Source organism: Phoenix dactylifera, chromosome 3 (assembly GCF_051530095.1).
Source record: "Phoenix dactylifera cultivar Ajwa chromosome 3, Ajwa_hap1_PhDact_Kaust_v1.1, whole genome shotgun sequence".
NCBI classification, from domain to species: Eukaryota; Viridiplantae; Streptophyta; class Magnoliopsida; order Arecales; family Arecaceae; genus Phoenix; species Phoenix dactylifera.
The window spans coordinates 39,473,035-39,493,295 of NC_143192.1; the positions used below are offsets into that span (position 1 = coordinate 39,473,035).

Sequence of the window (20,261 nt, forward strand, 5' to 3'; positions counted from 1 at the left end):
GTACTTGAATCACCTATTCCATGTAAAATTGGTGATCTAAAATTTATGACCAACAGCAACCTTGGCAAATTTTAAGATGTTATGAAATGGATTGACAATCTGTATCGAGCTTAACAGGTCAGTTTGCATGAGGGTGTTATGGAGAGAACAAAAGATAACTGCCAAAATGTAGCCATTTTTCAAGGAGAATAAAAAAAAAAGATTCACAAACAAATCTACACAAACAGGAGAATCACTGATGAATATTATCATTTTTCATTATAAGAGCTTTCAATCTGATCAGGGCAAACAGAGACAAAGGATACCATCCTACTCATATTTGAGGAAGATAATTAAGGCAAATAGTTCCAGTTTTGTATCAAAAATGCCTTATTATTGCACCTCAAATAGAACTGCGGCCCATGCATCTGGCTGTTTCATTATTTTGCATCAACACTCGATAGAATTCGTACATATTTATACAAGATCTACTCAAACTGTGCTCCAGCTTTTCCCTAATAATAGAAAGTGAGTCGCTGTCTGCGATGATCTTCTCATCGTTTTCCTCTTCCTCTATTTGCTGGTTAGCCAACCTGAGGCCTACATGTTTTCTTCCCTTCCTCTGCTTTGCTTCTAAGCAGTAAGGCAGAGTCATCTGCTGGAAGATTACGTGTCCTAGCCTACTTTGTGTCTTTAGACTGTACCTCGCCGCTTCTTTTGGGGATCATTTCAAGCATCAGGCATACTGTTAGACCTTGCAGAGTACTCCGATACTAGCTTCAGAAACATCGATGACTTATCCTCCAGCAACCGTTGTGGACTGTCAAATTCTGCAACTCTACCTGAAATGTACGAGGAAGAAAAACAGCATGGTAAGAAACTGGACTAAATTGGAAAACACATTACAGTTTTACTTAAAAGTTAGCTTCAAGAATTCTTGTGCAGAAGCTCATTTAACAGGTAACCAGTGCCAATATAGCCCGATCAGTTGCCTGGTTTCGGTCTAAGTTCTGGGCAAGGATCGACCAACCAAAAGACCAGTTCAGCCAGCCATATGACTTAGTATGGTCCATTAAAGAGTGACAAAGGAATGGTCCAGATGAGCTGGAGAGGAAAAGTTATGTGTATCACTTCTGCTGCAGCTACACCAGAAATCTTGGGCTTCCCAGAGTACCATACAAACATGCAGCGTTGAACCGCCACATGTTGCAGTAGCTCAAGGAAAATGATTAAAATGAAATTAAGGCGCACAAGAACTCGTTCATGATGTATTTTGATAATGTCTACGGATATCTTCCTTTTCCTGCTAAATGTTAATTTAAACTTCATGAAATGGCTATTTGAAAATTACATTAAACAAGTTTCTCAAAAAAATTATCAGAGTCCCAATTAAAATAAGAGAAGCTGAAATGAAGAACCTCCAAAAAAATAGTAATAATTGGAAAGCATATTTTCTCTGACAAAATGTTTGGTCAAAAGATGAAAGTAAATTGAATTTTATATGATAATGTATTATGATATAATTTGCGACTTCTCAGTAATAGCTTCTAAAAATAGGTCAACATCACTAAGAACCAGAACCAGGAATAATCAGGAGAGTGGCTTAATGATCAGCTCACCATCACTAAGAACCAGAACCAGGTCACTGTCAATTACAGTTGGAATGCGGTGTGCTATGGTGCAGACTGTGCAGCCTTTAAATTCACTTCGAATGATCTTCTGAATAAGATTATCTGTGGCCGTGTCAACAGAGGCTGTTGCCTCATCAAGCACCAGAATTTTTGCCTGCTTTAGCAATGCCCTACCTAAGGAAACAAGTTGGCGCTGTCCAACACTCCAATTGTCTCCATTCTCCAAGACTGCAAGGCCAGAAGTAATCGATTTGTCAAGATAATGCAAAAGAAGCAAACATATACCATGCTGTCTGGGATGTATATCTGGAACATGATAGAGGGGCACGAATTTTGCAAAACTTGTCAAGGATTTTTATTTTTCCCTCCATACATTATCCAAAAATTGTCAAGCAAAATACACATTACACAATAGAAATAAAAAAAGCAGCCTTTTTCCCCTCAAATTGTTTCTTTCCCTCGTATAATAACTGTTTCAAACTGAGGATATACCGAAGAAATTTTGTTTGACAAAAATATCGACTGAGAAAACATACTAATAATGTCACAATTTTTGAGGAAGATGCCAAAGAGCATATGCCTCATGTCTGATATATATATATATATATATATATATATATATATATATATACACATATATATATATATATATACATACATATATATATATATAGAGAGCCCCACCTGAACTTCATTAAAGATAAAGATAAGGGTACAAGATAAGTAAAAAAAAAAAAGAACGGAAAATTACTTTTGTATCAGTAATGTGCATAAGAAGAGATGGACAACAGCCTTGTAGCATGCAATATGCAACAAACCTGGAGTGTCAAGCTTTTGCACCTTCTGGCGGATCACCTCCCCAAGTTGACACTTGTCAAGTGCCTAAGAAAGGTCAGCCATCAAACATGTTAAAAGAACTCAATAGCAAATATAATTTGTTCGGTCAGCTTATGAATCGGCTTTACCTGCCAGACTTCGTGATCAGAGTGCTCTTCAAGAGGGTCAAGATTGATTCTGATTGTACCTTCGAACAAGGTGGGATCTTGTGGTATGATGCTGAGCCGAGCACGAAGATCATGAAGACCAATAGTGGTAATGTCTATGTTATCAATAATGATTTTCCCTTCTGCAGGTTCAATAAGGCGGAAAAGTGCCTGTATAAGTGTAGATTTACCACTTCCAGTGCGCCCAACGATCCCGATCTTTTTCCCACCAGAAAATGTGCAGGTTATGCCATGGAGGACCATAGGTAAGGTCTCCTTGTATCGAACCTTAACAGCGAGTAAAAAGATTAGGAAACCAAGTAATATATTTATAAGTTTGTGCAGATCAAGAAAAATTCAGCACACAGATCAAGAGAAACTTTGTAACAACATTTAATAGTCAACTTGCACCCATTAGACTCGTTATTTTTATCTCAGCAGGGATATCGGTTTGAATCAGTATCAAGCACCCACCAATACAATATATCGAAAATGTTTGACCTTATTGTCTCAGCTGGTATGAACTGATATATCAGTCAATACAACAACAAAGTATTGGCGACTTTCTGTTGCTATCTTATTTTCGAATCTTTTAATGACACTTAAAATCAAAACCTAAAAATGGTTGTTAATCAGGGCTTTACTATATCTACTGGGATATTGATATCCTGGTTTCTAGTTTCTATATATCAGCAGATATCTCAGAATAAATTGGTTCTTTCTAAAATCTCTCCACCTTCTATCTCCGACGGCATAAACCAAGATCTTAGTTCATCCCAATATCGGTCACTCACCAAGAAGATTGAAATCTCACGATTCAAAGATCACTATGTGTCCATAGAAATCTCTGGTAAAAAATTAAAAATGCAGGGATTAGTTATATGGAAGTTGTTAGATTTATAGCAATTGCTACACTTCCAGACCTGTGGTATGTGTCTCATATTTGTGACTTTGTAATGAAGGTGAACTGTAGATAGTCTTCCTATTTTGGATTTTCACAACAGTTCAATATGAATGAAACTAGATAGGTTTCATAAGGTTTTCTCTTCTGTGATGATTAATACTTTTCTTCATACTATATCCAACAACCACAAATATTACTGTTTTTCAGAAAGTTTTTACTCTTAAGTCTTTGTACATTTAACTGTTTGCTTGGTTTTCGCCATGTGCTTGGGATGATGCTTGCAAAATTAAATATTATTTCTTGAAAGGTGTTCAGATATCATAAAGTACCCTGATGTCCTAAATGAACTCTAGGATGACAATGGAATTTTAAGAGTTTCAGATATCAAAAAGCTACCTACCTTTAGGATGAAGACAAGCTTTTTGAGGGTGCTACAAGAAATTATAAGAACTTCTTGGGAATATAATGGGGCACTCTTTAGCCAAGCACTGTTCTATTGAACAGGATGATAAATATCCAGTGTTTTGAAAAGTTTAAAGTGAATCAAGGTAAGCATTCACCAGCACTAGTATGCCTACATTACAAAAAAGTTATATCATTATATGATCTGTTTATGAACGTCAAGCAAGTTATTTTGACGTTCAAAAGTAACATTCTAGACCATACAAACACTTAAAAATAGCTTGTAACACAATATTTTATTTTCTTAAATGGAAAATTTAAGGTTACTACATTATGCTAACATACCTTTGACAATTGACATTATTATAATAAATTAATGTCAATTGTTTGGTGCATCCAAGTACTTAACATGGTATGGCAAAATGCAAAATATTCTAGTTAATTTCTGGTAAGACTTGTGCTATGTTTTGGATGGAACAGAACCCTTAAGGTAGAGAAAGATGATGCATAGAGTTGCTGCCAAAACAGGTGAAGACCATCCCTTCAAGGCAGAATAACAAATGAGAAGGACATAAATTAATAAGCTGCTCTTTCAAGGAGCATATAGAGAAGGGGAGAGGAAACAGGAGAGAAGAATGAAAGAAAAGAAGAAAGAGAGATGGCAAACATGGTAATGATAGATGGCTGCGCACCCATGTTTTTGTATTGACCAAAACGCCCTAGAGCAGTCATCGATCACTAATGACCACATTGGACCATGTTTAAGACCAAATCAAGTTTTGAAGTACTGCACTATATCTACACATGGTTTGCTGACATGGAGGCACTATAGCACATGGTACGTACTGGTACATGATGGTACATATCGCATTACAATCAGTTCTTCAAACATTGGAAAAAATTATACTAGAAAATAATGCAAATACAAATGCACGCTCTTACTATTTAAACAAGATAGCCTTTTGTTGCCAAATTACCCCTCTCATATTTCTCTTTCTGTGGACAACAGGGTGGGTGGTGTGCCTGTGTTAGTCCCAATGTGAATGGGAGAGAAGGAAACAAGGGTCATTAGTCTCCCTCGCACCTCCCAATTAGACACAGAGAGAGATTCCTTGTGTCTATAAACAAGAAAAATCTCACATTTTGTTCTTTTGTAATATGTAGGAGTTAAAGAGAAAGCCCCATCGTGTTTCCTCATATATCACAGCTCATCTGATCTTGCACTAATGTATATCAATTAAGGAGAGAAGTGCTGCATTTTCCTAATTTAATTTGATTTAGGACAATCTTTTACTAACAACTTCACTAGGCTTTTTTTCTTTATAAGATCACAACTATCCATTATGAAAATTTTAGTATTCTTTCCTCAATCCCAATCAAATTTCATTTAATCACCAAACACAACAGTGCACTAATATTCTTTATTTGAACCTAGCCAAGCGCATCCCAACTGTCAAAATTCTATCCCCACTTTATTCATATTCATGAAGCGATTGCATACTTTAGGAGCGCATCCCCACTTTATGCATCCGACTGATTGTATATGATATATTTATATTTATAATCCCTTTTTTCATATAACATATTAAATGATGATAATAAGCACTTTAGATATCTCTCCAACATTAATTTAAATGTCAGGCCTCTTTTAAAATTGTAATTTGTTCTTTACTTTAATCCTTTCAAATTGCTTTTAGCACTTATCCCTCAAAATTTTCTGCCATAGATTACTCCAACAAAAAAAAAAAAAATGTCATTACTGAACTTAGCATCCCAATTATTTTTTTAAAATATTCAGAATAAGAGAAAAAAGGTTCTAGTGTATCCTACTATAGAGAAAATATAGAAGTTAAAAATGATAGATATGCTCCACATAAAGAGAACTATATTGACAAAAGAATTAGGAACTAGTAGGCAACAATTAAAGTAAGCAAACATTTAAAGCAAAGAAATATGGCTTTACCAAGGATATTAAATAAAGTGAATTTGCCTAAAGCTACAGCATTGATTATGAGTAGATCAGAACAAGGTTTGCAAGTAGATGAGATGATCAAGAATGTCTCTGCTCTGATAAGGTTCCTTCCATGTGAAACAAAAACACTTTATTAAATTGAAGTAGGCGAGACATCACTAAAAATATGATAGAACCTCAATTGTATTGTAGAATTACTCTAATAGAACATTACTTGGCAACCAAGGTTGCAGAATATTGTTTCTACCTGCAAAGACACTATAAAATGCGAGATAGAAAAGCAGTTTGTACTTTGATTGCAAAAACAATTGTGGCTTTCCTCATAACTTTTCCTCCAATCTATTCTTCACATATTTGTGGTATCCAACAAAGAAATTTTCCATGCATTTTCTTTCATGTTATCGATTTTGATCTTTATTTTCCAAAGGATAATATAATGTCTTTTATCGTCCTTCCTAGTACCTTTATATGAATGTGCCACTCGTTCAGCATGCAGAACTTGGGAGAATGTTGAATTGTCAAGGGAAGTTACTCTAAACCTGCCTTATTGTATATACCCTTGGAAAAGAAACCTAGCATTGAAAACCACGGGTCATTAGTTTCATAATGATCTTCCTTCAACCAGAAGTGTCAAAACGAAAAACATCAAGAAATTGTTAAAGATAACCAACTGGACAAACACCTCTCTGGTCTTTTCAGGAGAAAGGTCAATATTTTATCGAATTATTGCCATTTAAAGTAAGATAATGCGAATGAACTGTTCCATATGAATTCCTCCTCCAAACTCCAAGTAAATGAAATTGTGGAAACTCAAACCGCTTCATTTAAGTTCCAGATATTCATAAACAGTGGCTCAAGAGCATATCAATAGGGTACTTATCGAGCTATCGCCGCTTCTCAACCAGTCATTATCAGTCATATTACTTTGGGTTAACAACTGTTGTTGGGTCAAATACAACCTAGAATTGATTCGGACCAATAAATAGAAGCAGCCAGCAAACAGCATAATAAATTGGACTAAAAGCTAAACCTTCAACCATCAAAAAAAAAAAAGAAACTCAAAATACTAGTTTATAATGACGAATTTACAATTTAACAATATTTTTTGCATTAGAGTATTAACAAAAAAAGAACAATCAGAAGTAAATGGTCACCTTAAGATCAATTATTTCAATCTTGCCAGTTTCTGGCCATAAAGATGGAGGGCGACAATTATCAATGATAGGTGGTGCTTCACTAGGGATTTGGCAATACTGATGAATGCGCTCGATTGAAATAATTTTATTTTCCAGTTTACAAAAGCTCAATATCCACCGTGATAAGCGAGCATTCAAGTTAAGTCCATATGTAACAGCAAGGCCCGCCATACCTATGACATTGAAGCAAGTTTGGTTATTAAAAAAATAAAAAACAATTATTTTCTAAAGAGTTAGTTCAACATTATAATTTATAAGCATGTCATCATCCTTCGTCACATGAAAGAATTCACAATGATAAGATATAACTCTGATGAATAAGTTCAATCAGCATGACATGACTTCATCAAAAACTGATGTCAATAGTACAAAATGAAGAAAGTTTCCCTTATTTTTTTAATGGAAATGACGATAAAGAAGGAAGACAATTACTATGGGTTGCTTCTAGAAGTCACAGGATACGTACTTGGATCAATAGTTCCATGTGGGAAGCTTACAAGGAGAACCATGCAGAAGGCAAATACAAAAGTTGAGAGCAATTCCATCCGCAAACAGAGCCATTCAATTGCTGCAATACTGCAGAAGAATGGCCGAGCAAAGCAATCAAGCAGATAAAGGTTTCTTTTCATAAATCGTTTTTCTTGACCAAAGCCTCTAATAGTAGCAGCTCCAGCAATTGTCTCCCCAAAAAGATGGATTACTGGAGATTTCTGAATGCTGACAATCCGAACAAGCTCCCTTGACGAAGCTATATAGTATTTCTGCAAAATATGAAGTATCCCTTAAGAACATGAACCTAGAATTTATGTGATGAGGAACACAAAAGTTCCAAAATTGTGCAGTGCCTAATTGCATCTGCTGATACATAGATAAAGACATACAGTGATACAGTTCATAATCCACATCAAGTGAATAACTGTTGCATCTCTGAAAATAATCCAAATATGTTAAACTTGTTACTGAAATTAAGATTGTCCCTCAATATCCTCCAATTCTGTTGCCATCAAAGTTCAGATAAATTTGCTCTATATATACCAAGAGTGTTAAACGGGAAGACTAATTTGTATGCCTTGAAATTGATATTCATAGTGAATAGAGTATATCATACCATGCAAGGTATACTTATAGCCACCCTGAACATATGAAGCCAGGAATAACATTCAAGGTTCCACTGCTTACTACTAATTGTGCTACTACCATTAATTTTTTTTTACTGGCCTGAACAGGTGAAAGACTAAAGGATGCTTAGTAGTCAGAAAGCTTCAGAAAACCTCCTGCTACTTTTAAAACTACTGCTAGAAAACACTAATGATCATCATATTTCACTTAGGGAATCCATGGTGAAACCCACATTCCTAGTTCCAATTAATAAGAGGCCTTCCTGCAATTTCAACACTTCTGCTAATGGTCTAGTTAATCTGAAAGAGCCCATCAACGTACACTTGTTCATAATTATTATTCAGGAAGCTCATCTCTGCAGCTTTCATGAGTCTGACGAAGCAATAGCTAAGTTGATAACACTATTTGAAGAAAACTGTACAAAGAGAAATTAATAAGTTGGCTCTGGCAAAGTCTGTGGCATAAAATTTAGTCAAAGGATACACATACAAAATTCAGTTCCATGTCTTGTTAGATTAGCAATCTAGATAAACAATATATCTTTGAAGCAAATAACCAGAAAAGAGTACATGTATAAACAAATGATTATTTCATATAATGAATGTGAATTATGCACCTCTTACCATTAATTTTTCAATTAATTATTATCACATACAATCAAGTTGCTGCCCCAAAGATACAATCTTTGGATGAACTTATTCCAGATGTGACCAGCATGTGATTGAATGGGCAATACCTACCTGGAAGGTTATTGGCAGCTGTTGCTAAAATACATAAAAGATGACAAGCAGAAGTACAAATCTAAGGAAAATGTATTTACATAATTATCTAAGTACAAGGATGTAGTACCAGCTACATAAATATGACTACTCAATATTAGAATATACATGTAAACTACATAATCATCATCATCATCCAAGCATTTTTTGATTAAACATGGATAAAGAACAACTCTAAGTTGAGAAGACTCCGTGAAGGGATCTAGTAGATTTTATGTTAGGATGTCAAACTAACATCAACCCCATAGAAATTGGTGCCAAATTCCCGGCTAAGAGAAATGTGCGCAAGAGGGCTTACAATCGTATCTACAAGCCCAGTTGACAGGTACAGATATCTAACATATTGCCCATCATTTAAGAAAATGCGAGATAACTTCATTATTCCCCTAGATTTGGAAAGAGTCTAGATAAAGTGTGAAGATGATAACTTCTGATACAATGAGAGAGAGAGAGATAGAGATGAAATGATTAATATGGCTCAAATAAGCTGATGTGAAATATATAAAAGAAAACCTCTTCTTTTATAGTAAGTATTTATGTCTACCACCCTCTAATATCAAAGAAATAAAAACTAAATTTACTAATTAATTAAATATATGAAATCCCTGAAGAATAATGTTATATTAAATATAGTAGCAGTTGTTGTTGTTGTTGAAGGCCATATGGCAATATCCTATGCTATCAAAAACCTTATGGTGAAACATTTTGAACCAAGGATTTAATTCCCGATTCTGGTCCATATACTAGTTGGACACCAAGTCGGTAGGACACCAAGACACCCATGTATCGACACATGTTATGCTCTGCATCTCAATAACATACCAGGACTCAATTTTTCCTCAACCCCCCCCCCCCCCCCCTCCCCCCCCGATGGAGGACCATTGCAGGGAGAAGAGAGAAGGAAAAGGAAGAAGAAAAGAGGAGGAGAAAGGAGAAGAAAAGAGGAAGAAGGAGAAAAGAAGGCTAGATTTTATTCAATTCTTCAATACCCTAATTCATAAGAGGGGTGGCCTTTATATAGGCCTTACATCAGGTCAAACAATTGATGACATACCAAACATAGATCCTCAATCAACTGACTAAGTCAACCGATTGATTATACACCAAAATCAATCCAATCACTCGACCCAATTACGCGACTTAACAGCTAACCCAATTAACTTGACTAAACAAAAGCAAATGACCAAATCGACTTAAATGCAAAAATAAAAATAAAACAGACTTAAATTGGTGGCTCAAGATCATCTCCCAGCCACAATGAAGTCAATTTCTGGTGCGAACGCGATCAAGTGGCTCTGATGGCGCGATCGTCTGGACGAATGACTCTGATGTCCTCATCACCCCCTCTTGCCCACCCCCCCTTTTTTCATTTGTTTGATGCTCGTTATTTTTCTAGGTTTGTTATATATTTGTTTAGGGTTAGGTAATGTTTTTGAGCCCATTATTGAGGTTTATGGTGCCCATTACAGTCACAACACCAATTTCCAATATTTCCACATCTTTCTCACTCTATGCCTCTTCTTTCCTCCTTTCCACCCTCAGATGCAACACAAAGAAGAAAAACTGGTAGCCAAGGGTCTTTTAACTGTCTCCGAGACGGCCTTGTGGCAAATCAGCCGGTTTTGGTAGTTGTCTAGTTTGGTACCAATAAGTAGCAAGCAGAATAGGACTGCAACCACCTGATCTTGAGGTTTCAGGCTCTCAGACCTATCCTAGGGCCCAGTCAGACACCCTTCCAATCAAGGATGCATGTAGCGGACTAGTACCAACTGAGACCTAAATCCTTGTCTTGAACAAACCATGGCTCAGTGTTATCCCACAATCCAAGGATTCTATTGTAGTTTGCCACCAAATCTGCTAACCTGTTAGCTTATATGCACCACAATTGCATACAATAAATAATAATGTGTAGTACATATATTATAACTCATAAATGCATAAAGATAAATATTATGCATAAGCTGGTTGAAAGTTCAAGTAGTATAAATTAAATGAAACAAAAAAGGAAAATATAACACAAGGAAAATAGAAAGCATGCATAATAAACTTGTGTTAACTTCAGGTTGAAAGCTAATCATAAAGAGTTCTCAAACTTCAGCGGATCTTGCTTTGTTTTGTAAGGTCAATATGCTACAGATAAAGTATGACTCTCCAAATAAGGTCTTTAAGGTTCAATAAGTGAATCCAGATATTTTTTCCGAAATATGTAATTCTCAATATTCATCCAATCAAGTGTATCAACATGTGTTCAACATAAAGATTTTTCATACAACATTGCAAAATAATCGGAACATGTCACAAAGTTGGTAGCAAGGTACGCTGTCTTGGCACCAGACTCCATATCGTGCCAACTATCATTGTGTCGGTACGTTACGGTACAGGGCTGATTCAGCGTACCGAGTGTCGGTACACCTCTTGTATCGTATACCGATACCAAATCAGTACGATATCGTATGTCCCATACTGTCCGGTTCGGTACGGCATGGCAAACCTTGATTGACAGTAAATGACCACCTTTACTTGTACATGATGCAAATGCTCAAAAATTTGCAAAGTAGGTTGTTCAATCATCACCACCAAGCCCACCTTGCCCACCATATCATCCCACCAGAAAAACAAAACACAATATAGAATATAAAAATATAAAAGGAACCCTTCCTTTAATAATATATTATGACATCATATAGCCCCTCAACTTTGAGTTGTCAATAGACCTCTCAGTTTTTCATCACAAAACCGGTGCTAATATTAAAAATTTCACATATAACATCCAAATATTATATAAATTTATAAATAGATTACCATTTTTTATATTTGCTTATAAACAACTAAATCTTAAACCAACTATAAAATCCAAAATTATTCTGCATTGTCTCTAGAAATCTATGATATTTTCAAATGCAACTGTAAGCATCTGTCATTAGAAGTAATAATCTGAATTACCTGAAAAATGATCAAACACAAACTAAGAAAAATTCAATAATCCCAATTCAAATTTATCGGGGATGGTGGGTTATAGTTATCAAGAAATCTCAGTATATAGATATATATTAAAAATAGTCTAGAAATGAATATGATAAGAGTATATCACATTTATCAATAAGCTATATGAAACTATTGTTTCATTTTATCAAGCATGAAGTTGAGCATAACCGTAGTAAGTTATCCAAGAAAAGCAAAAAAAAAAAAAAAAAGAGAGAAGAAAACATTTTGAGAAGGTAAAAACTAGAATCACCAAGTTTCAGATCTCATGGTGCATATAAGCTTGTGATAAAGATGCCATCTGTGACAAAAACGAGCATTGCTGCTTTCCTTCTTTCTTCCTTACATATTTTGAAATAAGTTTCTAATTAGCAAAGCTAACTGCAATGCGAGGGCATTCATGTATATGGCTCTTTTAAATTTTAAGAACTCAACTAGCTGGCCTTTAAAGCTTCCATTAGAACCAATTTAGAAAAGAAACAATGCTTTTTATAAATTTTACCAATATATGCAATATGTTCCTCTTATAGCCCTTAAAGCGAAGCTTGCAAAAAGACGATGAGCATGGCAATGAGAACCTGAAGATCATGTTCCGAAAACAAGTAAAATTTGAAGCTTAATAAGAATAACAGCAATACTGCATTATTACATCTTAATCTCAAACCCATGGGTGAAAATCAATTCAGATTACAAACCAGAAAATTAGAAGCTATGAATAAGACAAGTCATTTACCTGCATCCATAAGCAAGCAACAGCCATGGGGACAAACAGAAGCAGAACTTGCCAAGTGACCTTTGCCATCACACCAACTATCCCAAGAAGTTGTATTGTTGTTGCTGCAAACCCACCAAGTCTGAAAGGTATATCAAGATCCACAACACTTTGATCTACAGACACCTGATAATTCATAGATAATTTACAATAAAAAAAACATAGCATTTCTTTACTGTTAAATAATTAAAAAAAAACAGCACAAAAGGATGAACACTCACTCGATTCAAGATCCGGCCAGCTGGAGTAGAATCAAAGAATGACATTGGTGCTCTAAAAACAGTTCTAAGCATACTAAGAAACAGCTTTTGTGCAGCTGCTAATCCAAATGTAGCTACGAGAACAGCTCTAACAAACACAAACCATGAACTGCCAAATGCAAGGATCATATAAACAACTAGAAGAATCATGCTACTTGTCTTTGGTTTGTCTCCACTAGTTTGAGGATTTGCCCATGCCATCCACCAATTGCCTGCTATTTGGAGAACCTGAAATGCTGTCTGGGCCAGGATGATTAATGGTATCAGTACTCCCTTATATGCTGCAGCCATATATGACAAGTATACTTTCAAGCTAACTTTTCCCCTCTCCCTCTCCTCTTCTTGAGCAAGCTGTTTTTTTCTTGTTCGTTTTGCTTTCTTTTTTTCTTTTATTGCTTTTCTTTCACATGGAGGTTCATTTTCTGGTGTTTCAGTTTTCATATTATCAACATTACTCGCACATGATGTCTGCAACATAGAGGAAACACCAGCCCGAACAGTTCCAGCCGAATCTTCCAAAATATCCATTGTTTCAATTGCTTCACGGTGAGCTGAAACCAGAGCATTGAAGTCAGTTCCAGCTTGCAAAAGATCTTCATATTTTCCAGCCTGTATAATACGACCCTCCTTAAGGACCTGCATTAATAAATGTCGAAAGCGAGTGGAGATCATTGCAGAACCACAACATCATTTCAAGGGTGGAGTTGCATGCAGTAAGTTCTAGAGGGAATATTTCTTTAGCCCGTCAAGATAAGCATCAGTAACAAAAATAGATATTTTAAAAAAGAAACTTTGATAAAAATGATGTTTTACAAGGCTCTAGGTGGTAGGTGGGCATCCGGAAGTCAAGGTGACAAATAATTAATTAAAAAAATAATAAATACAAGGAGAAATCTTAGAGAAATACCAAAAGTGAAACAAAACATACCAAGTAAGATGTAACAAGTAAATGGAAAAATATTGTGTTAGCAAAACTTTGGTACTAATTTGTAAATTGGTCTAATCCAGATACTCAAGCATGATTTGAAACATTAAGGAAGGCACCTACATGGCCCCATCTAGGTGGCCTTTTTATAAAGCATTGGGTAAAGCATGAGATATGATCCATTATATAAAATAAGTGTAGCCAAAATATTATGTGCATTTGGGTCAACTACACTTTTCTTTGCATCAAAGTTTGTCGTACCGACTAGTGCCATATCATACCGGGCATACCATACCATAGCAGTACCGAACCAATATGCAATCTTATATCGTATCGATACTTAGTACGCCTCGCCGTCTCGTATCATACCACATACTGACCCTATAATAGGATGGTATCGATACGAGTTTTGGTACCAAGACGACAAACTTGCTTTACATAATCCTTCACACAAATTCCCAAAATGACAATCCACTCGGTTACCTTTCTCTTTGCATAATCCTTAATATAAATCTCCAATCTGACAATTCACCAGCTACATATAAAGAATGTTAACCCATTTTGCCATGGGTTTGTCATATGGATAACTTTCATAGAGTTTGCTTATGGAGAACTTGTCAATTGAAGATAGGATATGGATCCAGCTAATGGCCAATGATACATCACCTGCATTCCAGTATCTATGCTCAACTAATGGGCATCATCAATGCCTTAAAAGAACATTCTATTCTAATTCCACATGTAATGTGTATACTTCAAGGATAGATTGAAGAACAAGTGACCAACCGGACATGATCGATGCTCAACTAATTGCAGTGGTGATTTATGGCACATATTGACATCATTGTTTTAAAATATTTTTTTCGGTATAAAGAGAACACTAGGCAGATCGATTTTATGTGTAATAGAACAACAATTAGAACTAAAACTTCTGGAGTCATTAATACAATTAGATAACTCATTCTTAGATCATTTCTTAGTATGAACAATTTTCTCCGAACATACAATTGGAATGCAAATATTAGTTAAAAGAAGATATGTGAGAGAATACAAACAGCACTTTATGTCAATGCAGACCCAAATAAAAGCACAAGATAGAATTCATGTATATGTGGATGTTGAAATGTATTAGCATCAAGAAAAGGCATAGCTTTGATAAAGAAAGAAGCTTATGTACCAGTATTTTGTTAGCAGCTGGTAGAAATTCAACTTGATGAGTGACATAAATCACAGTCTTGCTAGCTAGCGCAGTCAGTATGTATTCCTGCAACACCATATCAGAAACTTATTTCAACTAGAAATAACTTCAGGAGATAAATTGATCAGTCAGTTAGAATGAGGGAACAATTAGAACACTCTAACCTTAAATAGTTCACTTCCTGTATGGGCATCAACCGCACTGAAGGGATCATCGAGTAAATAAATATCAGCATCTTGATAGAGTGCTCTAGCGAGCTGCACCCTTTGCTTCTGACCACCACTCAAATTAATACCTCTATCACCAATGATGGTTTGATCCCCATGCAATAACAATTCCAAATCCTTTTTCAGTGAGCATGCATGGAGAACATTCTTGTACCTTTGCTTATCTATTGGGCTGCCAAAAAGAATGTTTTCCTCTATATTTCCAGATTGTATCCAAGCTGACTGAGGGACATAAGCTGCAGAGCCACTTATCTTAACCTGAAAAAAGAAACAAGACTTGGGTAATGTAATAGACTGCATATAGATATTTCATTGTACATGTATTACTTACTTCACCAGAAATTTTTGGTATCTCCCCTAGTATGGAAGATAGAAAGCTAGACTTGCCAGATCCAACCACACCACAGACTGCTACACGCATGCCCCTTTCCACTTTTAGCTCGATGTCTGAGAGTGTAGGTCTTGAAGAAGAAGGGTCCCAACAAAACTCTCCATCTTTAATTTCAATAGCATTGTTCGTAAGGCCTTGGGGAACAACTGTGGTGGCATCTTCATGCAACTCTTCCTCTTGTAAGAACCCGGATATCCGGTCCAGAGAAACTTTTGTCTGAGCCATCATAGATACTAAATCTGGAAAATTTCTAAGAGGCTCTTGAAGAATTCTGAAAGTGGCTAAAGCTGAAAGGACACTACCAGCTGTAAGCTGATCACCCAACAATATAGAAGTAGCAAAAGTTATGACTGCCACAAAAATAGGGGAACCCCAAAAGATAAATGTTATCACAGCCTGAGAATAGAGGGCTTTCCCGAGCCACTTCATTTCCACACTCCTCATTTCCTCCAACATTAATCGGTATCGATCTTCCCAGGCCTGCAATTTCAGGATTCTCATGTTTTTCAAACATTCAGAGGTTTTCCTCATACGCTCATCCTTGGCAGCCATTAGGTTATCCTGGTATCCCTCTTGCACCTTTGCCAGAGGAATGGTAACAACAATGGAAATGATAGTAGCAATTAATGTTGCTATAGTTGCAATACCCACATTCTTATACAGGATAGCCAAAGCAAGAATGATTTGTAAAGGAAGCATCCAAATATCATGGAGGTACCATGAATAATCACCCACCCTCTGCACATCGACTGCCATGTAATTCACTATCTCACCGCTTGTATGACTCTGTCGGGCTACGCTGGATAGCCTGAGCCCTTTCCTATACACCATTGCTGTTAAGGCTGATCTAACATGCATGCCCAATATATCTACTCCTAAATACCACTGCCGAGTAGTAAGAGTCTCTATCAACTTAGAAGCAAAAAAAATGGATGCCAGAATGTAACCCTCATGAGGAAAAGTCATATTGCCGCTCAAGTAATCAACGAAATAACTGATCAAATAGGGACCCACATAAGAAACCAGAGTGTTCAACCCAGCAAAGACAGCATTCAAAGCAGCTTCTTTCCAAAATGACTGGAAAATTGCTAATGACAACGAGGGCTGTTTCGTGGGGTTCTCAGCTTTCAACCTCTCCCAATTTGAATTCAAGATCTTATAACAAGTCTTTGCACGATCTTTCGGGGCTAACAGAGGTATGTCCCTTAGCTCAAGGGGCCTTTTCACACCAATTGACAAGAGAGGACTGATCCAGGATATGGTTACAAGGCTAAAAATCCCTGCCTCGCTGTAAGGAGTGACCTTAAGGGAGCCTGCTTCCTCTTCCTCTGCAAGCAATGGCTCGCTAAGGTCCTGACGGTCTCTATGCAATTCTACACCCGTAACACCACGAATCGAGACAAGGCAAAGGAATGCAAGAGCAGGAAAAGCGGCATAATTTGCAATCATGTGTGAATTTAGGCTAAAGAATTCGCCTACCAACCCTTTCGTATCGACATAAGCAATGTAAAGACAGAGGATGAATGATAGGAACCACCATAGCCTAAGCAAGAAAGGGAATTTCACCAATGCCTTAAATTTACAATGGAACGCCGATAAGCCTAAGACAAGCCAAGACAATGCTTGAACAGAAGGCAGGTAAAACACAGAATAATCATCTGAGTCCACCTCTGTCCTAACAAAGCGTACTGTTTCATACCCCAAGACTAGAGCTTGAAGGAAGAGAACATAGAAGCAGCAGGAAACCAAGATCTTGAACCAATACCCAATCACCACCGACCGATCGCCATCGGAATCCGGCACAGGGACTGGGTTCCCGTTCTCATCCTTGAACGCCGGGAAACGCCGGAGGGCGCAGGTGAAAACCGGGCGAGCAGAGGCATAGAACAGGAAGAAGACGACCAGCGCCGCGTGGGTGGCGGCCGCCACCTGCTCCGGCAATGGGAGGTCCCGGAAAGAGCTGAGGAAGGAGAAGGAACCCATTCTCCAGCGAGAAGAAGGGATCGAAAAGATTGGATTTTGGGAGTGGATTTCGATGGAATGGGGCGAGAGAATTCAGCTACGGGCATCTCACCATCAAGGAGCTGAGTCTATAAAGGAAGAACAAAAGACGATGGCAGGCTTCAGGAGAGAACGTGCGACGAATGTCGTCTTATGCACCCAATGGAGATGGAACAAAAGGGAGTTCTTCTTTATCTATCAAAAAGATGCAATTTTTCGCAACGAGACAAGAGAAAATTCAACAAAAAACCCAAAAAGATCCAAGCTTTACCGACCTGGCTGCCTTAGAATTGGATTTCTCTCTTTCTCCTCTTCTCCTCCTTTCCGTTGCAATGGCGCCCTGCTCTAGAACAGAAGAGGAGGAAGAGAGAGCTTCCTCGGAAGAAGAGTAAGAAAGAGAGAAAGAAAGATAGAGAGAGGGTGGGAGAGGAAAGGCAGAGAAGAGGCAATGGTGTATGGAGCTAAATCTACGCCCTCCTCTCTCTCTCTCTCTCTCTCTCTGTATTTTTCTTGTATCTAAACTGGTGGAATGCTGTTGTTACGCCACCCTATAGATTGGGAACAGAAGTGGAGGTGCTGTGATATGGTCCTGCCGGGAATGCATTCAATGAAGCTGTGGTGGTGGGGACTGAGGCGGCTTTGCGGAGCTTTTCGGTTGTAATGCTGGAAAGAGGATGGGGTGGGGTGTGCTCGATCTTAGGTTGATTTGTTTTCATGGGTAAGTGTGGCAGTGCATGGGGTTATTTATGAGGGTGTGGATGTCTGCCCTGTAATTTTGCGTGCAAACATAGGAGGATGGCTGGGACCATGGTTGGGGGGGAATATTGCAGGGGATTGAATAAGATTCTGATAGCTTATGTGGGGTTGATGGAGAACATAAGGAATTTATTACAGGTGTATTATTTCTAGAATTAGAGTTTGGAATATTGCAGGTGTTTGATGATGCCCGGGATGCTCATGCTGCTTTACCGAGGGCGAGGAGTACATTACTGGAAAAAGTTAAGTATGATGTGATGGATCCGAGTGTAATGCTTTTTCTCATGTGGTGGAGCTTGGGTGACTTTTTGATCAAGTGGCCGGGAGCAAGTTAGATCCTGATCGAATACTAAAATATTCATATTTATATTATTTAATAGATATAGATATGAGTATAAATATTAGTTGGATACGACTATTTATATTTATATTTATTTTAAATAAATACTGATACAAACTAGATAGTAAAAATATGGATATAAATATAGATATAAGTCAGATAAATAAATTTTATGATTATAAAATTAAAGATATTACAAAGTGGAAGATAAATCAAACAAATACAGATCAAGTACTATATAATATTAAATAGAATTATAAATAAAATCAGATATATGAATACAGATCAAATAGTGGTCTAGCCATATTCATATTTATTTTTCTCTAACAGATATGGATTTAGATATTAGCTGGATGCTCAGATTTTAATCTATGTCCGGATAGATTTAGATACAAAAATAGATCTGGATGGATATTATCCAATTCACTAACTTTTAAGCTGAGATATCGAACTTAGGCCTTTGTAACTAAACTACTGCAACATTTTACTTGAGGATGGTTTTTTCTTTCCTAAGTTCTAAAAAAGTTATCCGCCAATAAGCATTATTCCCGCATTTTTTGCTAGTTCAGATGGTTGAATTTGTATTAGGATGCTCATTGCAATATGGATGAAATGTTATCCCTGAAATGCGTTCCATCCATGTACCTTGCAATGTCTCCTCTATTTCTTGATTGAACATTGCTAAAATTTTTGTCTATTTAGTTACATATGCTAATTCTACAAAAGAAGATAATATATGTGAACGAGGCCATGTATAATTATTGACAAAATTTAAAAAATAATGATAACTAATAAAAACAAAAATTTAAAATGCTTTTCATGTTTCGTTGAACTAAGAAGTTGAGGAGCAATGCCAAAAAAATGATCAATACACGGCATAAATATCTTCATCTACTTTGTTATTTTCTTTCCTTCTTTTGCTGAACAAAGAAACAAAATTAGATGTTTCTAAAAAGACAGAAAAATATGATAACATAGATCTGGCTTACGTGCGGGAGTTAAATTTCGGACTGCATGCAAAATTAATTTCGTTTTGCTGCGGGAAAGTAAGCTGGTGGTGATGACATAAGAGACGACTGGTATCAATTAACTGCTGACCATTAAGAGATGGTATGTGACTATAAAGAGCATGTTTGTTGTTGGTACGGTGCTTGCTCATCTCTTCTTTATGAAGGGAGCCCTAGCTAGTGACCCATCTTTTATATTATTAGTTTAAGACGTGTTCTTTTTAACTTCCCATATTTGGGCTCCTTAATTGGGATGAGATGGTAAGATGAAGGCATGAAGCAAAGCTTTAGGGTGATTAAACTAAGCTAAACATGTGGAGTGATGTAAGTAGCATCAAGTTGATGCCTCCTTTCATTTGAAGGGAAGAATTAGATGATACTTTGATGGTGATGCGGAAGCTTAGAATGAAGCCTCTTAACACCAAGTAAGCTTGTTA

The 20,261-nt window shown here is 36.8% G+C and overlaps 1 protein-coding gene across 3 annotated transcripts; it reads right to left on the reverse strand.

The window, feature by feature from the left end:
* Positions 1-232: 232 nt before the first annotated feature.
* Positions 233-18,583, reverse strand: LOC103697840 (ABC transporter C family member 5-like). 3 transcript variants are annotated; one of them, XM_089929648.1, is made up of 12 exons: positions 17,997-18,580; positions 15,661-17,916; positions 15,267-15,587; positions 15,082-15,168; positions 12,941-13,615; positions 12,681-12,845; positions 7,534-7,828; positions 7,026-7,240; positions 2,576-2,881; positions 2,429-2,492; positions 1,599-1,838; positions 233-821 (listed from the first exon to the last, which is right to left on the reverse strand). In XM_089929648.1, the coding sequence occupies exons 2-12, from the start codon at positions 17,701-17,703 to the stop codon at positions 709-711; spliced, it is 4,524 nt and encodes a 1,507-aa protein (XP_089785774.1). In that variant the 5' UTR covers positions 17,704-17,916; positions 17,997-18,580; the 3' UTR covers positions 233-708. The 3 variants fall into 3 exon arrangements, with proteins under 3 accessions (XP_089785774.1, XP_008778003.2, XP_008778002.2); XM_008779781.5 differs by having other exon boundaries at positions 1,785-1,838; positions 15,661-18,583; XM_008779780.5 differs by having other exon boundaries at positions 15,661-18,580.
* Between the last annotated feature and the right edge of the window lie 1,678 nt (positions 18,584-20,261).

Bases quoted from the DNA above. Each gene is read 5' to 3' on its own strand.
- LOC103697840 (XM_089929648.1), bottom strand. From the start codon at position 17,703: ATGGGTTCCTTCTCCTTCCTCAGCTCTTTCCGGGACCTCCCATTGCCG. The intron at 2,493-2,575 runs GTAAAGCCGATT...GACCTTTCTTAG, and splicing joins CTGATCACGAAGTCTGGCAG to GCACTTGACAAGTGTCAACT. The intron at 822-1,598 runs GTGAGCTGATCA...CGTACATTTCAG, and splicing joins GGTTCTGGTTCTTAGTGATG to GTAGAGTTGCAGAATTTGAC.